Here is a 25,124-nt window from a genome sequence, read left to right as displayed (position 1 = left end):
CCAGCAAATACAAACTATTCCCTACATAATGGGAAATTGAATTAAAAGATGTGAAGCTTATTTAAATACATGTGAAGAGAACATTATGCAGCAGGTCATCTTAGGCAATTATGTCAATTTGCAGAATTTCCAGCTAACTCAGGTATACTGAAAATCAGACTTTGTTTCCCAGCTCTTGTTAGAACACACTAATCCACATTGCAAAAAGGTAGAAATACAAAGCAAAATACTTGACATTACCTTATAAGACTTAAGGGACAAAAATGTTCTGATCCAAAGTGTGATATCAGCTCCACCTACAGAATAAAACATACTTAAAATGAAAGACCAAAGACCCATGGAGTTAAGAATCCATTTAACATAGCGTGTTTTTTTTTTGTTTGTTTTTGTTTTGTTTGTTTTATACAAGGGATTTGCAGATTGCCCAAAACACCAGAACAGAAAAGACTGAAAGCTTTATTCTTGCCATGCATTAATGTGCTGAGCCACAGAGAAACCCCAAGCCCTATGCATTCAGCATTCCAAAAGAAGAGATTGCTAACCTTTATGTACTTGATGAACATCTGAAGCAAGAGAAAGGAAAAGAAAAAAAAAAAGATGTCAGTACAAAGGCCAAACATGCCACAGGCAACTACAGAGTTTTGCTGTTTTCAATTCACTACTATAATGCCTAGGATGACAAGTTATGAAGGATAAAGTTGCAATACTATTTCATCTGCAGATTTCATTTAGCCCTCATACCTTGCAGACAGCAAGTAACATGCAACACGTTTTATTAATAAACTTTGTGAAGTTATTCAATTTTTCTAGGCAGCACGATTCCAGACAGAGTATTAAGGTGAGTTATATTCACTATGTGTAATTTTTCCCCTTTAAAGAGCACAGATTACAGGAAGTGACACAAAAGAAAAAATCATAGCATGCATTCTATGTACTGCTACTGCTTTGAGTTCAATGTAACATGCTCCAATTTATAGAGACTACTGGAAAATTGTGCACAGAACATCTTAAACATTTGGAAGCTTCATTCAGTGTATTTCTAGCAAGATGTTAGCTACACTCTGGTATTTAGTCTAAATTCAGCTTGGAAGCGTAGAATGCACTTATAAAACCACTACATAGACACTCTCAATGAAGGACTGTGATAATTTGCAAATGAGATCAAGGTAACTATTTTCATAAAAACTCTCCTACAAAGTCAAATTCAGATCATTTATTAAGCTACTTCAAAAAATAAACCTTTCTGAAAATTTTTTGGACTCTTCCTGCAGACTAGGCACTCCTAGAACTTGCTTACATTTTATGCTATAAAGTGAAAACATTACTATAACAGTTCTTTAAAAAAATTTACCACAGTATATTATTCAAGGCAAAATACCATATCCTCCAGGAGATTAATTTATGAAGCATCCAGTGTAATTTTGGAGCTTCAGTGACAGTCAAGATTCTAGATACCTTAAGGCATTAATTCAGCCAGAAAACACAATTAAAAATAAATGAGGTCTTTATCCTGACTCATGCAGAATTTCTGGGTATATAAATTCAATAGATAACTATTAGAGCTACCTCTTGAAAGCACAGAACATTTTAATAGCACAATCCAGTATTCGGTTTTTGTAAGCACCTTAATTACAAGGTAACATTGCTGAGAGGGCCTAAAAAGTCTGCGTTTTATTTGGATTACAGCTCAAATACACCACAGAATCTTCAGTAACACTTTTAACCCTATACAAGTACCACATGATTTATGGAATTTTATTCTGGTTGAATCTTCTGAATAAACACTGTTGCAAGCTATTTTGATAGGTCAGAGATCATGGCAAACGCAAGACAGGGATCTTTCCCATCAGGCAAACCTAATTTCAGTAGTTACCATGACGAAGCAGTTGCTTTCTGTTTTTCAGTTCCATTCACTGCCCCAGTAACCCGTAACACAGGAAGTGAAAGGGTCATACTGCTTTAGTGGACTTCAGCCTCAGCTTTGAGATTCAGTTTTATGTTGCACTGATGTTTACTTTAAAAAACAACTAGATGCATCGTGCAAGGTGTACAGGCTACTTATAATTAAGATGTTTTAAGCAAAGCAGCCTCTGGAAGTAAATTTTACCTCCAAATGAATGTACAAAGTCAGATTTCTTTTTAAAAAGCAAACAGTGTTTCATAATTCCCCAAAAACCTGTGTTGCGGTAATGTGAAAAGCCTTCTGAAGTTATAATTTGAGACATTTAGCTCCAGTAGCAGTAATTCTAAGTAATTTGCTCACATAGCAGTTATGATTGAAAAAATGCAAGAGTGCACTTTGAGTCTGTCAAGCAAAACCAGAATTTGAATGTTTACTCTTTCACATTCACCTACAACTATACAGCAGAATACTGCACAAACATATCAAGAAATGCACTGTTCTAATCTGTGCTCCAGGAGAACGTGTATGTATGTGCATAGATGTACATACATACACACAAGCAGATACAGCCAAAAGACAAAACTGGATTACATTTTTCATCGTATATTCAAAAGACGGTTTGGTAAGTCAAGCAAATCAGAACATCGCCTGGATTTTTCTACATTCAGATAGCAACTAAGGAAGCTCTTGGACACAAGGTAACACATGCGTTCCAACACATTATCAGGTACCATTTGAGAAAGGTAACACTTGTGACTGTCTGACAGACATTTAGTGTGAGGCCAATACTGAAACTAATGCAATTAATAGCAATGAATGCTTTGATAACATGTTTCCAGATACAAGGTAAAACCAGCAAACACTTCGTTTTCTGACAACCCTGCAAAAACATTTATGCTTAAGTTACCTTAACATATTTGGCATACATCTGTTCATCCAGAGGAAAGCTTTGGACATTCCTTTCATCTCTGGCATGGAAAGTACCTAGTTTAATCCATTTGTTTGTTGGATACCTAGAAAACCAAAAAAAAAAATATCTAATGAAATTCAAAACTCCATACTCTGCTGTTTAAAGACATTTATGTCTTCCAAAACACCTGTCTGCAAAGTAAGTTATTATTACTTTTTTTTTTTTGAGTTGCATTATAGCTGCATTGTGCTTTTTAATGAAGAGATGTGTAGCAAAGTAAGACTATTCTTCACACAAAAAACACAGGAAACATGGGGAAAAAAGCTAGTAACTGATCGTATACACACAAAGAAAATCTGTCATTTCACAATGCATCCCAATTTGCATAAAATAATACACAAATCATGCCTGATACAGACACATTTAATAGTTATTTCATTCTTCATTCAGAAGAGCTGATTTTGATAACATACCTGTCACTAATGGACACCAGAAAGTCTTTAGGAGTTGAAGAGAATAATTCATGATTCGCAATGTCAAGCTGTTTTACTTGGATTGGTTCACAAAGCTCAATAACAAACCTTGAAGACAAAAAGGAAATTATTAATAGAAGCACTTCACCTGTAGGATTACACTCCTCAGTCCTTTACTTTGTTGCTCCATCCTTCACTGGGTATAGAAGAACACTACAGAAATGCTGTAGAATTAGGAGGCATCACTTGCTGATCCCTTCAAAATCAAGGGCAGCAAGTCACAGAACTGAAAACAAAGGATAGCAACCAACACTTAAGTCATACATGAAAGGCATATATATGTATTTATATATATGGTAAATAGCAGTAATGTGTCCTGCAGTATTTGGCAACTGAGGAAAGAAACCAAAAGCTTTACTTGAATACCCAGCTCTTTTCCTTTTGAATTACAGTTATGTCACAACTACAAATGACAACGTGAATCAAGTTATCTCCTTAATTGTAGCACTCAGAGACATAGTTCTACAGGGGACACAATTAAATGACTTCTGCTAAATCAGTTATAGCTCCCTACATACATTTCACAGGCACAAATGCACCAAGATCCAGCCAGTTCCATAGTACACGCGCACCCCCATTGCGATGGAAAACTAGAATTAGCCTTTACAAACAGGCAAACCTCTGTAACCTACCAGATTTTAGTACTGCATGGATTTAGCATATAAAGGTCCATATTTTCCATTAAAATAGCAGACGTGCTCTGTATAAAGAATACAACAATTAGTATTTTACGTTGTATGGAAGATAATACCATCACCAAGTTTCCCATGCCCTCCCACTCTACGAAAATAAACTTAGTATTAGTTCTGAAGATTAATACCAGGTTTCATAACATTTAAGCACAGTAATATACAGGAGACAGTATACCACATTAGCCTTGGGCAATCACAGCTTATTTACTGTGGTGAGCTATTTTATACAACTTTGTCCAATTTCTATACTGCGCAGATTCTCCTCCCCCTTCCAAATATTTCAGTCAAAGAGAAGCTTTTCTCTACAGCAATCCCTCTTAAGTAAGAGGGACAGATCACAGTTTACGTTCCATTTTTACATAAACCCAAACTCACAATAAACCCAAACCCAAAAATAAAAGATGACTTCAAAAAAATCAGTGTTAACTTTTACGTAACTGTACTTTGCACTATTTTTTGCATGACAGTAAACTGAAGTAATGCATGCTAATAAATAATTAGTGAATGCTTACCTTTGCCTCTGGATTCGCTGCCAGAATTTTGGCACCACACTCTACAGAGGCATAGTTATTTCTGTTTTTCTGAACCTTTTTTGTGGCGTGCTGTCCACCAACAGCAGAAGGGTGCATTGATTGACCTAGGAACAGAAAATACTGGTATTATAACACTCACATAACAAATGTTTTCACTTGCAGGGAACTGCTGTCACTGCTTTTATGTAATAAATGCCATTACTCATGTAATTTTAGTAGGAATGCAAACCTACTGGCTGCATTCTGGATTCAGCTAGTTTCACTATTCAGATTTAAGAGAAGATTAAAGCAATCTGTATTTAAAGCAAGCAAATGAATCCTGGACTTACTCTTTTCTTTCTCTACTTCCATGACTTTCTTTTTCCATTCATCAAATGTCGGAATATCTCCAGGATCCTTTGGAGTTATAACAGATGTAGGGTCAATTTCTCCTGTTTTCTTATAGTCTTTCTGGAAGAAAGAAAGAAAACACCAATTGCAAATATTTTTCAATACAAACACTGAAACAAAGATGAATTAATGTTTGTTGTGTGTTTGTTTTTTTTTTCTTCTTAAAAAACAAGACAAAAAAAATGCCTGCTCAACTTCTACATCAAGTCAACAGGAGATCCATCATTTAGACACATGCTGAAAACTTAGTACCAAGGTAGATAAACATGTGATGGTCTCCTCCCAGAATCTTAGGCTTTCACTGAGATACTGACAATTTTTGTCACTGAATTAATACATTTCAAGTACAATGTAAACATTCTGTCTGATAAAACATCTGCTTTGTCTTCAAGATTTTTGCTTCTCCTCTAAGAAAAAAAGGTTTCCCTACAGCAGAAATCTTTAAAGACAAACGCTGGTCATATCAGAATTCCAGAGGTCCCCCGGAGTTTCCAAAAAACACAAAAAACCAGCAGAATTGGATATTTTAAAAAAATATTTTATGTTTAATACAGAAAACATGTTTTGGACTTGCCAAAGTAATTACACTTTAATTTAACCACAGTCTGTACTACCATTTGAAGTCTTAACTTCTTCATATAAACACATTTCCAGCATGTCATGTGAAAAAACCTTTTGCTAGGCATTTAGAGTGAGGAAGATTTGTTGTTTTGCAGCCAATATTTTACGTGTAATTTCCAGAAGGACTGCTTTGTAGGCTGACATCTTTGTACTTGAAGTATTTTACACAGTTCTGTAACTGAAAGCCCTCAAACAGAGAGGAATAACACATACTTAGATAAAAGTGATATGACAGAATTCTTCACATGACGTACAGTGCAATCGACCTTTAGATTTGACATATCCAAATATACATCCCCATATAATTTGAAATCAGAGGACCTAAAAAAAATGCCTATTTTCTTCTCCCAAGAAATTTCAGAAACATCTGATCCTCACCAGACTATGAGGCAAGTGACAAATCAAAAAGCCAACTGAGTAAACAATGCTCTTGCTTAACTATGACACAATGCAATGCCACAATTATTTAATTCAGTCATTAAAGAATTAGGTTATTTTAAAAAAATTATTTAAAGCATTTTATAAAAATCACTTTACACCATTTCTTGTAGTCAAATTCTTTAGAATACTCCTTCTGACTGCATTTTAAGGCACACTGCAGTCTGTTCAGTGGGAATAACTTCTTAGATAGACTACACATTTAAAAAGTTAACAAAGTTATTAGTGGCAATCTAAATGTGATCCTAAAATAGCAAAATGTGGTGTTACTGTGGCCTTGGACATTCTTTACCTATATAAAACAAATAAGCCTTATAAAATGCCTCTCAATGAGAACATAAAGGCAGTCCCACAGTTCAGGCTAAGTCTTGTCTAAGCTAAGTAACCCAATTTTAACACTGGGCAAACAAGATACTTAGGAAAGAGTAACAACACAGCAAACATTGTATATTTCCTCCAAGTGTTGTCTTTGCCTCTAGCTATCTGCTTGCTGCTTAAGGACTTCCTGACTCAGTCGAGGAAGTCAACTTTCAGACTTCTGTTCTACAAGCTTACCTGGACCACAAACCCCCTGCATTTCTTTAACCCACGTAGAGGAAGTCAGCATCCTACAGGAAGTCCCACTTTCACTACCTATTATACCAAGAACCGTTCTTCTGGATTCTGCTCCAGGTGGTTTTGTTTGATATGATTTCCCTAGATCCTGTACTGGAAGAGACAGCTCAGAAAAACTGAGTTGTGCAAAATGATTGACCTTGCTGCCCTGTTCTTCCATTTTAAACCTTTGCTGAGAGGGCAACATCAGACCCGCACGCAGTGCTTATGATGCAAGAGCTATTCATTTAGACAGTGGCAACCAAAAAAGCGATGGAAATCACTCATCTTTAACACTGTTGATTATTTAACAAAGGCCTTCGTACTCTTGCGCGTGCTGAGCAGAATCTCAGTACTGCTTACCTCCCTTTTTAAGTTCTCAGAGGCATTCAGAGCAGATTTTTGATCTGCCCCTTTTTCAGCTGCTGCAACTTTTGATTCAAACTCAGATTTTGTCTTCTTTCCCTTGCCATGTGAAGAAGATATGTTCTCTATATGTTGGCCTGCAAGGCTGAAAATTTTAGAGCATTAGGACCTACAAAACAATCACATTTTCAGTCATATACAATATTAAAACACACATACAAATGCGGATAAGCAAGCACATGCAGATCTTTGTTGTAAGGCCAGGACAGAAACGAACAGTTACCTTTAAATTATTCAGTCTCACAACCTACTTCAATACTCACCTCTCTGGTGGACTGACAAAAGAGGAAGGCTCACTCTGAGGGTCAGCCTCAAGTGTCCCACCAATATCACAGTCAGGTTCTGACTGTTCAGCTTCACTAGAGCTGACTACAGGGGTATCAGCACGGGAATTTTCTATTGCACTGAAGGAAAGAAACAATATGCTTTTTACCCTTCTGATAACACAAGTAACCCTGCTAATCAACTAGATAAACTAAAGATATTTGAAAGTTTTAAAAAAAAACAATCTCAGAAATAATTAAGAAAACAAGGGGAATGAAGTATGCCATACTCGTGGGACAGCATTCTCAGTTGTGCGAGAACAGAATTTCTTCTTCACACTCTAGTCAAATAAACTCAAAGCTGGCTTTCCATCTCCCAGAACTCCCACTTAACTTATCACAAACATTGCAGTGGATACTTTTGCCCATCACTACTACAAACCACAAGCTTCACAATCTGAATGCCAGCAATCTTCTTTCTTTCAACAAAGTCTTAAACAGGAGACTGAGTCCCATCACTAAAAGCTCCTAATGTTACCAAGTCAATGGGGAACAGTCAGAAGAGAACTTGGCCGAACCTCCACAAGGAAAGGTGTGGCATAACAGTACGTGGCACAGCCTGCCAGACTTTTTCCATTCGTTTTTTTTTTCTGCTAGTGCAACAGAAATGATGTAATCCAGTAGATCATTACCTATGCTGCATGAGCAGCCTGAACTTGCTTATCTGCCCATTGCTTTAATTCTTCTTTCCCAAGGAGAACAAACATACTGCATCAGACAAATACTAGGGCAAAAATGCAAGGAAAGCCTCCCTGCATGCTCTTTAGGAGTCATGGAGTGGGTGGGGAGGGATGAGTTTCCAGTGCAGGGATGTTTCATATTGATCTAGAAGGTTATAAGCCAGATTTAACTAAGAGCCTTTACTCTGCTTCCTAAATTTCAACGTAAGCGCACAGATCTGCAAAAACAAACAGCACCTGGGCAACTTAGGAAGTGATCTTTTTGGTTTTGACAGCTACATTCACAAAAAGAAGCAGCCATAACAAACACAAGGGGGACAATTTTAGTACCTTTCACATGATTAAGTTCCCTTGATACAAAACAAAAAAACTCAGAGGCATTCAAGACTACGTAGCACAATCTATCAAACCCCTCAAATACAAGAAGTTAATAGCTATAAACAGAATAGTTTCTCCGTAACCCCCCAAGATGCATGTCTGAGATGCACACAGGCTAATTCTGCACATAACACTAACAGCCAAAGTAGGGGTGACCACTCTGCTTCTAATTAAAAAGCTCCACATATTCTTGATCTTGGTGAAAAGATGATGACTAGATGACAGTATGAATAATAATCAACTTGAAATATAGAACAAGTATGAATTGACATATATGTGCACCAGATATATCATATAATCATATTTATCACACATCTGTAAGTTCATATAGAGACAGATAGATATCAGGGTGTACCTGCCTGCCCTTCAGTATCTAGATTTGGCAGGAGTAGCACAAGCCTAGGAACTGCAGCACCCCCCTGCTTTGCGCACTTTCATTTGTTAGTAGCCTTGCCTTCATTTTTCAAGTGCATTACCAAGCTTACCATGCATAGCAGCTGTTGTCACTTAAAACCAGAAGAGCACAAATTATTTTTCAATAAGCTTTCCACAATTAGGGCTGCAAAGATAAGCTACAATGGCAGCAAGAAAGGATTTATTTTGAAGTAGTGTGTAGTAGTAGTTAGTAGTAGTAAAATTATTTCCAGAATATCTTGTCTGAGAAGTCCTGCTGCAGTACCAGACCAGTAACACCTAATGGAGCTGCAATTCGTTACACTGATAAGAATTAGTACCTAAAACAGAAAAAATGTTGTCTAACAATAACAAATGCAGCTGAGTCTTTTTAAAAATCTTGTTTAACTATGGAGCTGGACTACACCCACACCCTTATTGGGTATTAAGATAGTCTGTAGTAAAATAGACTACAAATTAGTATTTAAAGTAAAACTGAAGTTTGAAAAAAAATATATAAATATGCTATGTCCCCTCTATTGATCCTGTCCTTTCTTCCGGTAAAAAGTACCAGGAAGAGAGCACTACTACCCACAACTAATAAACCAGGTGCTCCAAGACAAGTTTCAATACTCCTTTGTTTGATAGTTTGAGTCTTCATAGTTCACCACTCTAGCATTCTGCAACTACAGTAGCACAAGACTATTTTCAACAAGTCCACGACACCGAGCTTTTTCTTTTAAACAAAGATCCTGAATCTTCTCCAGCACCTGACAACAGTAGGGCCTGCATCTAGTCACATAAACAAGTTGGTACAGCAGTCCACAAAAGCTATAAAAAGAAACACTGAAGTTACATTCCAGTTTTGCTTTATGAAAACTGTAAGTTTTGGGAGCTTGATTTTCCAAGACTTGTGATTAAAGACATTTAAAGGTACTTAAGCGTTAGCCCCAGCAGACTAGGTAAGATCAGTCAGACAACAAGATTTTCAGACCTTTTCTATGCTAAGACCACTGAATTTAGTAAATCAGCAAAACTGGACACACAAAAAAAAAAGAGAACTAGGGAATTCTACTTCACTTTTAATGCGTTAAATTTTATCTGTCAAAATACTAGACCTTTATTAGCAGTCAAAAAAAATATATAACCTTAAGCAGAAAAGAACAAGGAGAATTTTGTGTAAGTACCTAGAAATATAAACACATGAATTCCTATACTACTATTCAAATTTGGCTGCACAGCATTCCACAGAAGAATGGAAACAGAAGAAGGGCCATCAATTCTCAAAGGACTCTGTCTACAGCAGCAGAGGTAGCTTCACAATACACTGCTAAGTACTAGATTTACAAACAACTTGGATATGCTTATACTGAAATTTGTCATTTTTTATTGACAGTCTCTTAATAACAGAACTCATTTAAGACTGCTCTGTTCCCAGTCCTGGAGCAAAACCCCAAACCCTACGAAGTTAACCCTTAACTGAAAGCAGAGGCCATCACTCAACCATGATGTTTTTATCACATATGTGCAGCACATTTGTGAGGGGCAGAAATCCTCATGTTGAAGACCTGGTGGCTTTTATAATACAGACTACATAGCATATAAGAGACATCGAATTTCCCCTTTTCAGAGCAGGGCCTTAAATCTGGTAATGGCAACAGTCAAGCAAGTATGCAACTCTCAATCTGCAGATTAAGCGATGGCATATTCCATTAGTGTTGACACCATAAACCAAAGAACAGCAAAATAATAGCAAGTAACAGTCTAGAAAAGTACCGTGCCTCACACTTCTGCTACACCTGAACAGGTAACCCTTTTAACAATATCAGAAGAAGTGGTATTCTGTCAAAGCCCAAAACAATGGAATTAAAAAAAAAAAAACTTACTCAGGCTGTGAGACTGTAGATATCTCTGAGGTAGGTGAACTGGAATTATTTTCAGTGCTTGCAACTATGCTAGGTGAAGCTCCATTTAAATCTACCGAAGTTGGAGTCTGAGCTTCAAGCTGGCTTGTTTCACTTACTTCTTTAGCCTGTGAAAACATTACAGATGAACCTAAGTTTTAGAAAACTTGAACAGAGAAAGAGTTCTTGTAAGAACACCTACTACAAAATTTTAACAGTTCAGTAATTGAGATTTCCGTCATCAATTAACCTGAATTATCAGACAGCAGGACAGATCGGAAAAGTTTTCTTTCTTTGTAAACCTAGCTGGCGTTCATGTGCTACTTCAGGGCAGTTACAACACTCTTTCACAGCCTACAACAGCATAAAAGTATTAACTGGAAAAGCATATGCAACAGCTTCATCAACTGTGAGGAAAAGACTACGAAAAGATAACCACAAGAAAACTAGCTTGAGTATTTCAACAACTGAAATGAGCAGTTCTATTTACATGCTTCAATACAGTTTAATTTTCATCCTCGGCTGCGCTTTGGGGAAGGCTTACAATTTTAACACGCCAATGGAGGTCAGAAATGCATTCAGAAGTCTATTCTCTGCTGTAACTTAAAGATAAATCACTTACCACTTTTGAGAGTTCAGTAATCTTGAGGTGTACTAATTCTAGTTCCTCAGTTTTAAAAGCACGTGCACAGCCTAACCAAAATAAGTATTTCTGAATCTGGAGGAGTACACAGCCACCAAAACAGGTCAGATCAATTCTTTGTGGCAATAAAAACACTTCAAACAAGAGTCTCTTGTCAATACCAGAATTACTCTAAGTCATTTAACTAACCATGAAGTAGTCTAGGTTTACACCACAGAATTACATATTTAAACTATGCAATATATATCATCGGAAGTACATCCTACTTCTGTTGTCTTGTAACCTACAGAGCACAAATGTATATGTTAAGTCATCTGTAACATTGGGCTTTGTAACATTTAGCACCTGGCACTGACTTAATATTAACAACCCTGCAAATAGTTAAAACAAAACCCTTTGGAAAATGCTTTCATTTTAAACAACGGAAAAAGCTGACAAAAGGCATGGAAGATGAAAGATAAGAAGTGACTGCTACAATCCCCACGTCTGACCTATATAAAAGATTTCAGTGAGTTGTTTTTTTTTTTTTTTTTTTTTAAGTGACATCCATACCTGTAACATCCATCTTTAATTTACCCTGGAAAGATTTACTCAGTACCTACAAATACTAAATTACTATTACTTATGCACATTACTTATGCAAGATCTGCTAGCTCACAGGTTTTCTTCTTCATTGGAAATGAGTCTGGCAGCAACCCTACGTGCAAGTGAAATGTGATAGATGGTTACCTAGATGGTTACCAAGAGCTTTAGACAACTCAAAATGAAAGACTCTGAAATACAAGAAGCATTTGAAGAGAGTAAGGAGAGTGAGTGAAATAATAGGCTTACCTGGTCAGATTTTGTAGAGTCATCAAGTAGCTCTTCTGTGGAGTAACTCTGCGTACTTGAGTCTGCATGCTCAGACTCCAGTCTGGGACCAGCCTCTTCCCTCTAGCGTATTAAAAGATAAAACAGTATGTATGCAGTAACAAATGCCTTCTTAATCTAATAAGAGGAGCTAGCTTTGGCAGAGACTGATTACTACCTTTACAACCACCCAAACATCAACAAGAAACTAAGCTTTATGAACCTTCAGAACCACTGCCCACGTACGGTTAAATTCTCATCCATACAAACCCTACAGCAAATTAAATCAATTCAGTTAAACCTTCACGGGCAAGTTTGAGGCCATTCAGCTCCTGTGCTAAGGCAAGTCAATCACTCTGCCATAGTCTGCTGTGCTGACAGATCCTCCCTATTCCTGTGCTGCCCAAAAGAGGGAAGAAAAGTGATCCTACAATGGCTTTCAAAAGACAACCATTAAAAAGGACTACAAAGTAACACCTGGCACATTTTATAGCAGTCTTATCAGTGAAACTACAATAAATTCCTAAGTCTGTTGTAACCTTTTTAAAAAGCTTTTGCTTTTACAACTAAAGATTTACTGTCAGGTGCAATGAGTTCACAGAGCAAGAATATGCAATTTACGAAGAAAATAGTCTATAAGCACCAGGCTGTGTAACCAATTTACTTCACTCTACAAAACTTTTTTTTTTTTAAAAGGAAAATGACTACACAATACACAAGTTACTTCTGAGAACATTCTTTCTACAACAGTAATTTAAAATACGAGAATAAATCTGGTAGGAATTCCCATACCCCTTGTTTTTACAAGGGTAATCTAAAATTCTCAGGTCAAACAGAAGTGCTAGTGTTTGGACCCCAAAACAGGCCGCTATGCTATACAAGACTAAACACCAACAATAACTCAAGAAGACAACTAAAGAAAACTGAACAAGAGCTGAAACGCTGCTCCTTACGAGACATCTCCAGCAGCCTGTTAAGAAGTAACAGCCAAATGCTTAAGACTTCTCACGCAACTGAGATTTTCCCTTAATGAATAAAAAATTGCAGCATGATGTATGAGCTTTCACATCTTGAGGTTTAAGCTAAGAAATTATCTTAATAATGTAGCAATGCTAATGGAATGAAGGGAACAATGCTGAAGGAAGCAGAAAGACATACACCAGCAGCTTCCCAATCTCAAAGCTCACTTGATCTTTCCAGGTTTATTGTAGCAGCCATTGAACCTAAGCAGGATTTTAAAAAGCAAAACAAAACACACATCGTGTGTTCTTATGGCTCTAAAGCACAGCTTGTCTGCCAAATTCAGGCGGCCAGAAGAATAAAACCAAATGCTATTTGGATGTACAAGCTGGCAAAACAAAAAGCTGCCCTAAACAATGAAATGTGTAAGAAACGGGTGACAAAAAGTAAGTTTTTCTAGCCTGACAGCTCACCACCTGAGTCAATTAGAATGCTTGACGTGATTTTCCAGTTTTTATGTGGCATATAGAAATTTTCATGGAATCAGGACCATGACAGTACTACTGACTGAAGGGGGAAATGGGACGCCCTTAACATTGTTATCTGTGCTTATCATAGGATGATTCTTTACCTGTGTAAATAAAACTGAATCAAATCACCATGACTTTCTGATACAGCGCAACTGCTTGAGAACTTGCTGTGGAATTGAAACATGCAGAAACCCACCATGGGTTAATCACGGTAGAACCCAGTACACTCAGTACTGCCAAGCAATGTGAGTAAGAAGGAGACAATTTTTTATTTTACATACCTATTTTAGCTTTGTTAATTTTTATTAGAGGGGATGAAAAAAGGATGAAGACGGACTTAATGAAACGAGTTATCTTAAAGCTTCTATTCAGGATAGCAGTCATTCGTGCACTGGGTTTCTAACACAACACAGACGCAATGTGCATACCGCAGCCAAGACTTCACAAGGCCATCAGTTCTTATCGTGGTCTCCACAGAGCCACGTACAGCCCCCAATAACCGCTTCTGACAGCCAGCACCCCAAATAAAAGAAAACACTGAGCCACCATTACTAGCTTGACTATTTGTCTCTCTTCCCCCAAAACCTGTCCAGCTGTACTGTCAGATAAGAGCAACAAATGGAGTAAAGGAAACAAAACCAGGCAGATATCATGGTTCAAAGAACACGTGAGTACATCAAACATTCCAGCCAAGAAGGCTATGAACCAAAGTGTATGATTCAGTTTTATTTTTTCAAATAAAAAGTCAGACTAAGTAGCTAATTAACACGATTTATTTAACATACCTTATCCTGGATGTTTTCGCCATCACTTGCCAGGGCACAAGCATCACTTGAAGCATATTGCACTGCAGATGAAAGACTGTCTTCACAAAAGACATGCCAAATAGGAAGCCTGTTAAAGAACACAGAAAAAACAAGGTCAAAGTCTTGATTTTAAATGAATAAATAACATTTTAATATTCCCTCAGCATCGTCTCCCTCAACTTTTTTTTTTCAGTTGTTCCCAAAACATGTCTGTATACAGTTCACAGATACTTGTTTAGCAAAGCTGTCAGAGGACTAAACCTTAAGAAATTCCTAGCCACCACTACATATACATTACTTCCAAAACACAAAAATAACAGCAAAACAGTTACTGGGGTGATACCATGTCACAAAGTGTAAGGTGACAAGTTGGTTTCTGCATAATAGAAAGAATTTGAATCAACCTTTGCCATGCAGTCATGGAGTATCTACAGCAGCATATTTTTTTTTTTTTACTAAGTTGAAACTAAAGCCACAGTTTAAAAAAAAAAAAAAGCCTGTGTTTACTTATTTCTTCAGAAAATTCTATACTGTCAATATCACTAAGCGCATTTAAGATAATTAGCAAAAATAAGTCTGCCAGTCAAAAGGCCCATGAGAAAACTAATGAAAACAGATACAAGTAGGAAACCAGGTAACGGCTTTACTAACACCTCTTTTTTTTTTTTTGTGCTTTTAGTTCCAAACAGCTGTTTTGAGTGGAAATAGATTTACTTCTGTAATAAGGCAGCCAGCATCTACACAAAGGCACGAGAACAGCATCTCACAATGCACATAGTACACGGCCCCTGGACATTCTGGGTAACATCCATCCAGCAACCCCTTAGGCTTGGAGGCTCAAAGGCCACCAAAGGTCTTCATGCAGGCTCTGTGTCCAACCACATTATGCAAATTCAGCATCCTGTATGGTCTTCAGCTACACTTGAACACTGGAGTCCCCTGCCATATTAAAGCAAACGATTGCCCAGAAAATATTGACATGACAGCCAGCTGGCAGGTTTGACCCCACATGAATTCACACAACCATCACTTCACACCCTGCAAAAGCAGAGCCTGTCCTACACAGGGACACACGGCTGCTGCAGAGCTTTGTGCAAATACATGTAAGAAAACAGCACCCTTCCGACATAAGACTTGAAACCTAAAGCACAGCCTTAACAGTCATCCACAACAGTAACAACATTCATGGGTCAGGATTCGCCTATGCCGCTGGCATGAGCCTGGGGTTTAGACTCTGAATTACACCTGCCTTAAGAGCTCAGAGATCAGCCCTATTGGAAGCATACGCAGTGTAGATTCCTCCAACAAGGAGCAATCCGTGCTGCACCACCCCACAGTCAGGTACCACATTTTGAGCAGTTTCATGCATGCACGCACTTGTGAGTGAGCACACCCGCACATAGTCAGAAACTGAGTGCTACTTCCCCAGGCTGCAGGCTGTCACAAAAACAGGCTTCTGGTGTTTATATAAACCTATTGCTCCTTTTCCACCTGCATCAGCAGGGGAAGAACAAGCCAGGTGCTCACCATGCCAACACCAGGTGTCTCACCACCAGAGGAGCAGACAAGGAAGCCAGGGGATCTGACTTCCTTGGGCTGGAGGGTGGGTAAAGAAGGCAGGCCAGGTCAGTCACACCTACCCACTCCTCTTCCTCTGAGGTAACAGCTTTCCTCCGAACTAGACAGAAGCCCTTGAAGCCCAAGTGAAGCAGTTGGAGTTATCAGAAACTAGCACACTGAGCAGAGGGGTATGGAAGTCCTAATAACCACTGGTTGCAGTGGGTACAGTCTCATGTCTCAGGTAAGCTGAAAATGAGCAATGTGCACTTGCCCATCTTAAATCCCTATCTTATCAGGTGGTTAGTTGCTTGTTCACGCTAATTGCAATGTTACTGACCTTCGTGGCCTCTCACAGTCCTATTTCCTAACTCTCGCTCAGAACAATTAGCTGTGCTGAAACTCTGAGTCCCTTATTTTTCTGAAGCATGGTTTCAATCATTCTGCAGTGAAATGTTCTCATGCTTTTAATTCCAGCACCTCTGAACTCCTCTTCCAGCTATAATGACTGCCTGTTTCTTCATAAAAATACAAAAGATCCAAAATTACAGAGAACATAACCACAGCTCACTCCAGCCCTTTATTATACATACACACCAATGTTTTTTCCTGTTTTGCTTATGCTAAGGCAGCAATCCTCAGTGAGCTGTATGGAGCAACATTAAATCCCTTAACACGGAAAAGGAACAAGAGCACTGGCTGTGAACCAGCGTTTTAAAACAGGGCACATTTTCACAACCGCATTAATAACTACTTTCGCATCTGCAGGCACAAAAAGCACTTAGCAGAGAAGCAAGACATCCATTTCTAGCAGCATCATCAATACACTGCCTTCAAACACAAGTCATGCTTTATTAGAACACAACTGCAGTGTATAAAAAATGTGAGCAACACAGCTTATATTTGGAAGTTCTTCTCGGTCTCATCCCCAGCTCAAACACGATGCCGCAAGCCTGCCAAGAGCCCTCTAAGCCAGGGAGGGGACCGAGAACTCTTGGTGTGTACATACGCACGCACAGGACAACCTGGGCCCTGCTGCAGCAGTGGCAGGAAGGATCTGACTGCGCATCAGGAACGTGACTGCACAGAAGGCAAGGCCGTGTGAGACTGGCCATCGCTTGGAAGAAGTCTCCCACCTCTCTGGACCACCAGCGCTCTGCCTCCTCCCCACCTGTCACCACCCTGCAGATTCATTCAGCAGGCTTCTTTAGCCACAGACCACATGGTAGAGCCCGTAAGGTGGCACAGCACCTCCACCAAGCATTTCTCTATGCCCAGAGCAAAAGGAACACGAAAGGCTGGGTGTAGACTGAGAACAGAAGCCCTCCGAGTTGAGCAAACTCAGGCAGCACGTCCAGTGAAAGCAGAGCAGCTCCTACAGCTGCACACAGGAATGCAGCCTTCCCTTCCTCATGGCAAGAGCAATAATTTATGCTGACTTGGAAGCAAGCAGCCCTGACGTCCAGACAGTCCTGGAGATCAATCACTAGATCTACTGTCTCAGGCACAAGCTGTAACTTCAGGTGAGGCAACAGTGTGGGAACACCAGAGGCTGCTCCAAACATGTAACTAACACTTTGTGACTTAACCCGAACACAGAAGTCTTCAATAGTTCCCTTCTTGTTCGGTGTGACTCAAAATAGCAGCTGCTATTAAATCTCACTGAGAACAAAGAAACTTAAGCACGAGTCGTTTCAGATCATTAGCGTATTTTAAAAGCTGTTTTCACTGATCCACCATGAACTTTTCAGCTTGATGTGCACAAACCCCAAAGCAAAAGCTGCAAGCCCAAACACGGAGGGGAAAAAAACACAAACATACTCTTCCCAGGGCAGGCCCACACTGTGGTTCTTCACCGAAGCAGAAAGTCTGCTCACCCCTCTGAACGGCACGTACATTTATTGCTGTATGGATTAGCTATGCTCTGCTGATGGCTGGGAGGGCTTTGACAGAACTGAAATGCAAAGTGCAGGTGGCTTTGAAATCGCAGTGTAGGTTTCTCGGGAGAGACTGTCCAGTTCTAGCTCACCTCCAACTCTTTACTCGTGAAGGCAGCCGATGAGGAGTATCAATAGCTGCACTGTGGTGTGGCTCCTCCTCACTGTTTTGACAAGCATAAAAATCAAGCTGAAAGTAAGCAACTGGTAAGAAAAAAGTGAAACATACACGTTACTGCTAACCCCAAAACAAATTTAATGAGTAAAACCTGAAGGTAAGAGCAGTGTTGCCACAGTTTGATCTTACCAAACAGCCTAAGCTTTTCTTTCCAGAAGCGCCATAGAAAACACTAACATTTGCACAAGATTCAGTTCAGACACATCTGTCCTCTAAATGATTCAAGAGTTGCCTTAAATTCTCCCCAAACAAGACCTATTTTTGGACGCCAGAGAGAAGCAGCTCGTTACAACATAGAGCTGACATCCCTGAGACAGTAATTTCAAGCGAAGGGAAAATAAAAGGAAGCTCTCATGAGTGTACTGATTGCAGGACCTCCTTGAACGCGAAGGAACAGCCTTTCCAGGATGACCACTGACATTTCGCACACCTCCTGAGGGTTGTGTTACTGACAGGTGCAGATGCACCGCGTTCAGCAGCTAAGAGGGAGAAGGAAGACGTCGCCGTCCCTGCCGCGTGGCACGTCCCTACCAAAAACATTCAGAGCATCGGTGCAGAGCAGGCCTCTGCGGGAGGAGCGGGGTGGGTTTGGGGTCTGGAGGGGAGAGAGCCTGCAGAAGGGGTGAGGTGCCCCTTTGCTGGCTGCAGAGCTCGTCTTCTTGGTAACACGGTAACCTACCTTGCGTAAATCCATTTAAAAGGCCCTGTCACCAGACACAGAGCTTAAAAAAAGGCCCCGGGAACGGGGGCTCAGGGGATCCAAGCCCAGGCCCCAGCCAGCCACCCCCCATCTGCTGCCAATACAGAACTAATGGCACTGGGGAACCTTCACCTGGTTGTTTGGTGGGATCAGCCTGTACCAGAAGAGCTCAGCAAGACAGAATTGCATTTAAAAGGACCCACAGAAGGGAGCGAACCTCAGAGAAAGACAGACAAGCTTTTAGGATGGCAACGATGCTTCAGCCAGTCAGGGAAAACATCCTTGCAAGGCGCTGGCAGCTGCAGCACAACCCCTGGCCACAATACTCACTTCTGCACGTGAACTGGAAATAAGCATTGATACACACAAAGAAAAACCATTAGCCTACCTTACTATTTTTTTAAACACACACACACCACTCATTTAGAAGCCATTTATTACCACAGAAGAGCAGCGTGCCTTACCAAGACAGCTTTTAAAATGATGATGGCTCCTGAAGAGAGAAGCAAGCCAAGGACTCCTTCCACAGCCCCAGACTAACAAGGATGCTGCCAGAAAGGCACCGACACACCCCATTTCTTACCCCATCCACTAACTGAGGAGCAGTGCTACCTCTGTTCTTGCATTCCGGATTCGTGTGCCACAACACAACTGAAACTGGAGCTTTTTTGCAAAGCCTTTCCTAACCCTGCTGAATTCTGCAGTTAATTTTGGTTTTCAGTATCCTGCCCACTCCTTGTGAAGAATGTGCTCTCCAGACCGTCCCCTCGCGGGAATGCCACGCCAAGAAGACAGTTACTTCACTCATTCAGAGCCCAACACAAAGATACTTTTGACAATTCTTAATTTCATAGCCTCAGACAATGAATTCCAATCCTCACAGTTTCAAATATGACTTTCAGATTTTTTTTTTTATTTTTATTTTTTAAAGTGCAATAGCACACAGAGGCTGCAAAACAAGGTTGCTCCGCATGCTTTACCCGAGTGACCCAAGCTAGTGCCCGGAGGGGCAGTCCCGCATCCCACCCTCAGCCACACATCACTCTTGCACCCCTGCATCAGGTCTGGAGATCATGGACACACACTGATGAACCCTGGGGGTGAGGAGGAAGCTTTCAGGTGCTGCGTGCTCTGATATAAACTCATGACTGAGGGAGGACACACCATCTGCTCAAGGCTGCAAGTTAAACAACAGAAACCCAGGCTGAGGACCACCCGAGTGGAAACCTCAGCTTCAGAGAAGCTCCCCGTGTCATCAAATTTGAGTTACTTTCACACTAAAGTGCTGGGAGAACACCGTTCTGGAAAAAAACGCTGTAAAATCTGATCCTGAGCACTACATGGGAACAGCAGAATAGCCAGGGACTGCCAGGAAGGCCTGAAGGATCTGCAGCACTGTTTAACCCAGGCACCTCTGAGGGTTTCCCTTCAGCTGCTCTGCGACAACACCTCCTGCTTAAAACTCACTGTAGATAAAACACAGCCTGAAAGAGCCATGAAGTGAAATTTCTGCATAAATTCAGCAGCAGGAATCTGCCCTAGATCACTGCAAAGCTACTACGACCTGACTCCCAGATGTTTTCTGATGTATTTTTAATAGACTTCAACAATACCTTGATTGCCATTCCAAAATTCATCCAAGCCAAGAAGTTTCCTTTGAGCACCCAAGCTTATTTTGAACAGTTCAAACCATTTGCTGACATTTCAATCGAAAGGATTTTAAGTCATTTACAGCAATATTTTCACTCACCTGAGCAAGAGTTCCCTGTGCTAGTTTTGGGATCGGTCTGCCTGTTCTGTCAGCTCACTGATTTCCCCAAGAATTACAGCAAGTTTTGTAGTGGACTTACACTTCTGCATTACCTTGATCTTAGCCAAAATACGTGCTAGCTTTAATGCTCAGAAACGTTACTCCCTTCAGACAGAGGGCTGTTCTCACCTCCTCTAAGCGGTAACTTCAAGAGAAGCTGCGTATCCTCCCCTTGAAAGGAATGTGGACTTTGAGAGTGCTGGACTAATAATGGAAGTGAAAGACAACAAAAGCAAAAAAGCATTCTGGAAAATACAGTGGAAAGAACATGAGGGCGAAGAGGAACTACTAGTAAGATAGAGAAAGGCCTTTCAGAAAAAGATGAAGCGCTGAAGCCAGGAGCATCTCTTCACAAGGGGCAGGGTCCCGGAGAGGAGCACGGCAGCCTGACAAGGGGGGCACACGCCACTCCCACGCACCGCTCCTGCAACAAGCAAACAAGTTGAAGTTTCTAGGACAAACCTTTTAGAAGATATGGCATGAAAGCATTTCTAGAATTCTTTGAAAATCAATGAAGGTAAATATTCAAGGGTTGTTTTTAAGGAAAGACACCAGAGCCCCTGTTCGCACGCAGCACCTCCACATGAGCCAGGAAAAACCAGGCACGGCTTGGGCTTTAAGAGCCAGGAGTCACAAGGCAGCTCGCGCCCTGGCCTCAGCTACAGAGCAAAGACACTGCCAAACAAGACCCTGCACATCTAAGAGCACATCTTCATTCTGAAATAGGATGCCTGAAACAGGAGTTTTTAATCATATCGACAGTACCCAAATTATTTCTTCCTGCCACAAAAAGCAGGCACACGATCCTTAATTTTAGCACCAGTTTTTTGGGGAGGTTTCTGTAGCTATGCAGTGGGAGAAGCAGCAGATAGTGACCGAACTGTGACCACCATTACAAGTGAGCTCCCCCAACAGCTCCACCTGGGCAGCCCCCTGAAACCACCCCAGGAGAGCTCTGCAACAAGAGGCACGCTGAGCTCTGGAGCATGAACCCCATGGCGGTGCCTTCAGCCCATCTCGCCCCCAGCTCTGCCACTCAGCACCCTGCTGTCGTTAACAGACAAGCCCAAGGTTTAAGCAAGAAGTCAGTAACAGGGCCAATAATTGCTCAACCAGCAAAGCCTCTACTTCTGTGATCTCTAAGCCGGCTAACAGCTTTTGTCTGCTCAGGACAGAGGGGGCAAGATAAACCCCAGCGATGTTCTCACACTGCCAGCACAGCACAGACTGTCGGAGCTCTTCTCCTAGTGCAGAAGCCTTCCAAAAACACACCCTCAAAAAGGTACAAGACCATAAATGCAAACCAAAGACCAGGAAAGTATTCCTACTTTCATTTCCTCTCATTAAGATCTGCATAAATCTTCACATTTAACCTGTCACGGGGAGGAATACAAAGTGATCCAAGATGTACCTGTACAGCAGCATGTACCTGTACAGATGTACCTGTACAGTCCTGGACATGCTGCTGACCTGTACAGCTTTCAGGGTACATCTCATTATGGATTCAGATGCAGGACTCCAGCAGGGGTCTTCTGACAGCAACAGCACACCTTGCTGCCAGCCACTTTGATATGAGCCTTCCTGCACCAATGCAGCACGCTCACAAGGCAGCCACAACTGAACAACCCTGATGTGCACACGTACTTAATCCCCATTTTCCTTTTATTCATACTTGCAAAGCTGAGATTATGAAAGGGTTCGTAAAAGCTAAGTAGATCAGGATGTGCAAAGCACTTTCTGATTCATTCTATCCCAGACAAATCAGCGCATGCATGATTTCTTTATCAAATGCATAGCTAACCCTTTGAAAGCGCAGCGCATGCTAGGCAAAAGCTGATGTCAGAGCAATTTACACAGGTTACTGTTCAAACAACTGTCACGGTTTGTCTCGGTTCAGCTCAGTTCCTATGAGCTTCTACTCCACTTACTCAGCTCCGTGTGCATTGTCAGCCTGAAGCACCACAAGTTTTAAAAGGTGTTTTTCCGCGGCAAACATCCACAGAAAGGGATTCACAGAAGCATAACAAAGAAATCTCTGTGAATTCAGGACAACGGGAGTCTTATTTCTAGAGCAGTATATTCCCAAGCCTCATCCCCATCAAAACTACTTCTCTAAAGCCTTGCAGCCATCCCACTCGTTTGAACTCCCTGGGACAAGCTCACCAGCCCAGGCTGCTCATCGCTGTGCTCCTTCCACGTGCAGTGTGCTTCAGAAAGCCTCCCGTGCCACACCTGTGATCCTGTGCTCCCACAGAGCTCCATACTGCTACTACCAAAGGGGCTCGGGCTAACAAGCTAGACTTGAGCTGCTTCTATTTTTCTGAACATTTCTAATGGGCAGATACATTTTTAACTGACCAGATGAGATATTTTAAAATACCTTCTAGTTAGAAAGCTGTCAAATCAACCTTGACATCCTCCCCCCTTTAACCCAACTGGTATTCCTCCACCGGTCCAGCTTCCTGGCATTTTTTCCTCCTTTTGTTTTAATTTGTTGACAGTTACTTTCACCTGTAAAAACAGCTTCTCTCCCCCCAGCATTTAAATCCTTTCAAGATTCCATTTCCAGACAACTGTATTTGAGAATCCACCAGTTGTCATTCATGCCAACATTTGTAACACAGTCAAAGCCCTCCATTTACTATTTAAAGTTGCTTTACAGTTTACACGAACAAGAGCTCTAAATTTCTTTTTAGGAAGAAGTTAAATACACCACAACTTACCATGTTACATAGCTCAGCAACACGACAGGGATTAAAAGACTTAGACTTTCCAATTGCAGACCTGACATGGCTACTGAGGGAAAGCTGCAGCACCATGCTGCAAACAGAGGATATTAAACTCTTTAACACAAGTTGCTGTTTGTCCAACAGAGACTATAGAAGGCGATTTGTGCCCTTCCAACAGCTGAATTAGTCCAGGAGCTCTTTAATCAGAAGTAGTCAGAGCGAGCAGGTTGAACATGATCTGCACTTTAATAGCGAGAGCTCTGGGATACTGCAGCACAAGCTCTGGGATCAGTTAAGACTGCTTGAAAGAGCAATCTTTTAAAGAGAAAGAAAAAACCTCAAGCCAATTCTTCTCCTATATGTACACAAAAATCATCTGAACTTTACAGAGCAAGCATATGATTTTAAAGAAGTTTGCTAGACATGATATTCCTTAATCACTGTGGAAAAGATACCTGAAATTTTTCTTAAAATAACAGAAAACCAGAGACAAACCTTGTTATAACAGCCTATTAAGAAGAACAACAAAATTCTCTAGTCACCTATGTATGACCAGCTCCCTGAGCAACATACCTCCGGGCAGGAACAGGTTATCCGCCTCCAATCCCCAGGAAGAAACAAAAACTTCCGAGAAGAAACCTACCTATACACATAGGAACCCTGTGTGGAAAGAGGCTTAATCGTCCTACAAGTGAAGGGAAGGTGTCTGGAGCCAGTTTCAACAGGTTCACAGCTCAGCCTGCCACACGCGGCTAGGAGCTTTTTATTCCTTTTAAAAAGTCTGCCTAAACGTAAACCCAACGCCTAAACGTAAACCCAACAGCTGAGCTTTCAAATCCTTCCTGTACTCACCGTGTTGTTTCCTAAACCCCAAAATACGATGATAGGAACCGATCAGACAACTGAGCTTTCAAGTTCTTTCCGTACTCGGTGTATTGTTTCCTAAACCCCAAAACGCGACGATATGAAGCAATTTTGGCAGCCACACTTTCAGGTCACTCACCGTGCTGCCCCCCAAACCCCAAAACACGATGATATGAACCAATTCAGCGGCTGAGCTTCCAAGCTCTGTCAGTACTCAGCATGTTGGTTCCTAAACCCCAAAACGTGACGAAATGAACCAATTTAGTGGCTGAGCTTCCAAGCTCTGTCAGTACTCAGTATAAGGTTTCCTAAACCCCAGAAGGCGACGATATGAAGCAGTTTGGCAGCAGGGCTTCCAAGAAGCTCCTTCTGCACTCACCGCACTGCCTTTTACCTCCCTCACCTCACTGCGCTGCCTCCCAAACCCCACAAGGCGCCGAGAGGGACCAACGTACCCCCAAATCACCCAACAACAACCCCAGAGTCCCCTCAGTGGCCGGGCCCCCCCCAATTCTCCACACACTTCCAAACGAGGCAGGGGAAGAACGCCAGAGCCCCGCGCAGGCCTCGAGGGGGCCCTGAGGGAACCGTGAGGGAGCCGTGAGGGGGCCGGGGTCTCACCAGAGCAGGGCGCAGAGGCAGAGGCAGGCGCTGCGGGCCGGCGGCCCCCTCATGTCGGCGGCTGGCGGCGCATCCTCCCCCCGCCGGCGGGGCCGCGGCCGTTGAGGCGGCTCCGGCGCGAGCGCGGCCGTTACCCGCCCGCCTCAGCCCCGCCCCCTTCCCCTCTCCCCCCCCCCCCCCCCCGCACGCGCTGAGCTGGAAGGATGCGCGTCACGCGCCGCG

General features: G+C 41.4%; 1 protein-coding gene across 6 annotated transcripts in view; it reads right to left on the bottom strand.

The window, feature by feature from the left end:
• Nucleotides 1-25,063, bottom strand: part of SUCO (SUN domain containing ossification factor) — a 40,133-nt gene extending 15,070 nt beyond the window's left edge. For 4 of the 6 annotated variants that reach the window (XM_068690043.1, XM_068690044.1, XM_068690048.1 and 1 more), the window contains exons 1-13: nt 24,903-25,063; nt 14,486-14,594; nt 12,193-12,294; nt 10,701-10,846; nt 7,304-7,444; nt 6,978-7,125; nt 4,901-5,021; nt 4,551-4,675; nt 3,979-4,046; nt 3,287-3,394; nt 2,811-2,916; nt 543-563; nt 241-296 (exon numbers count right to left, since the gene is read on the bottom strand). In XM_068690043.1, the coding sequence (XP_068546144.1) occupies nt 241-296; nt 543-563; nt 2,811-2,916; nt 3,287-3,394; nt 3,979-4,046; nt 4,551-4,675; nt 4,901-5,021; nt 6,978-7,125; nt 7,304-7,444; nt 10,701-10,846; nt 12,193-12,294; nt 14,486-14,594; nt 24,903-24,955 (1,304 nt within the window). In that variant the 5' untranslated portion in view covers nt 24,956-25,063. The remainder of the gene's footprint in view (nt 1-240; nt 297-542; nt 564-2,810; nt 2,917-3,286; nt 3,395-3,978; nt 4,047-4,550; nt 4,676-4,900; nt 5,022-6,977; nt 7,126-7,303; nt 7,445-10,700; nt 10,847-12,192; nt 12,295-14,485; nt 14,595-24,902) is intronic. The other 2 variants (XM_068690045.1, XM_068690046.1) reach the window with 2 other exon arrangements.
• Nucleotides 25,064-25,124: the final 61 nt, after the last annotated feature.

The sequence above is a fragment of the Anas acuta genome, chromosome 8 (assembly GCF_963932015.1).
Source record: "Anas acuta chromosome 8, bAnaAcu1.1, whole genome shotgun sequence".
Classification (NCBI taxonomy): domain Eukaryota; kingdom Metazoa; phylum Chordata; class Aves; order Anseriformes; family Anatidae; genus Anas; species Anas acuta.
This window is presented reverse-complemented; position numbering and strand designations above follow the sequence as displayed.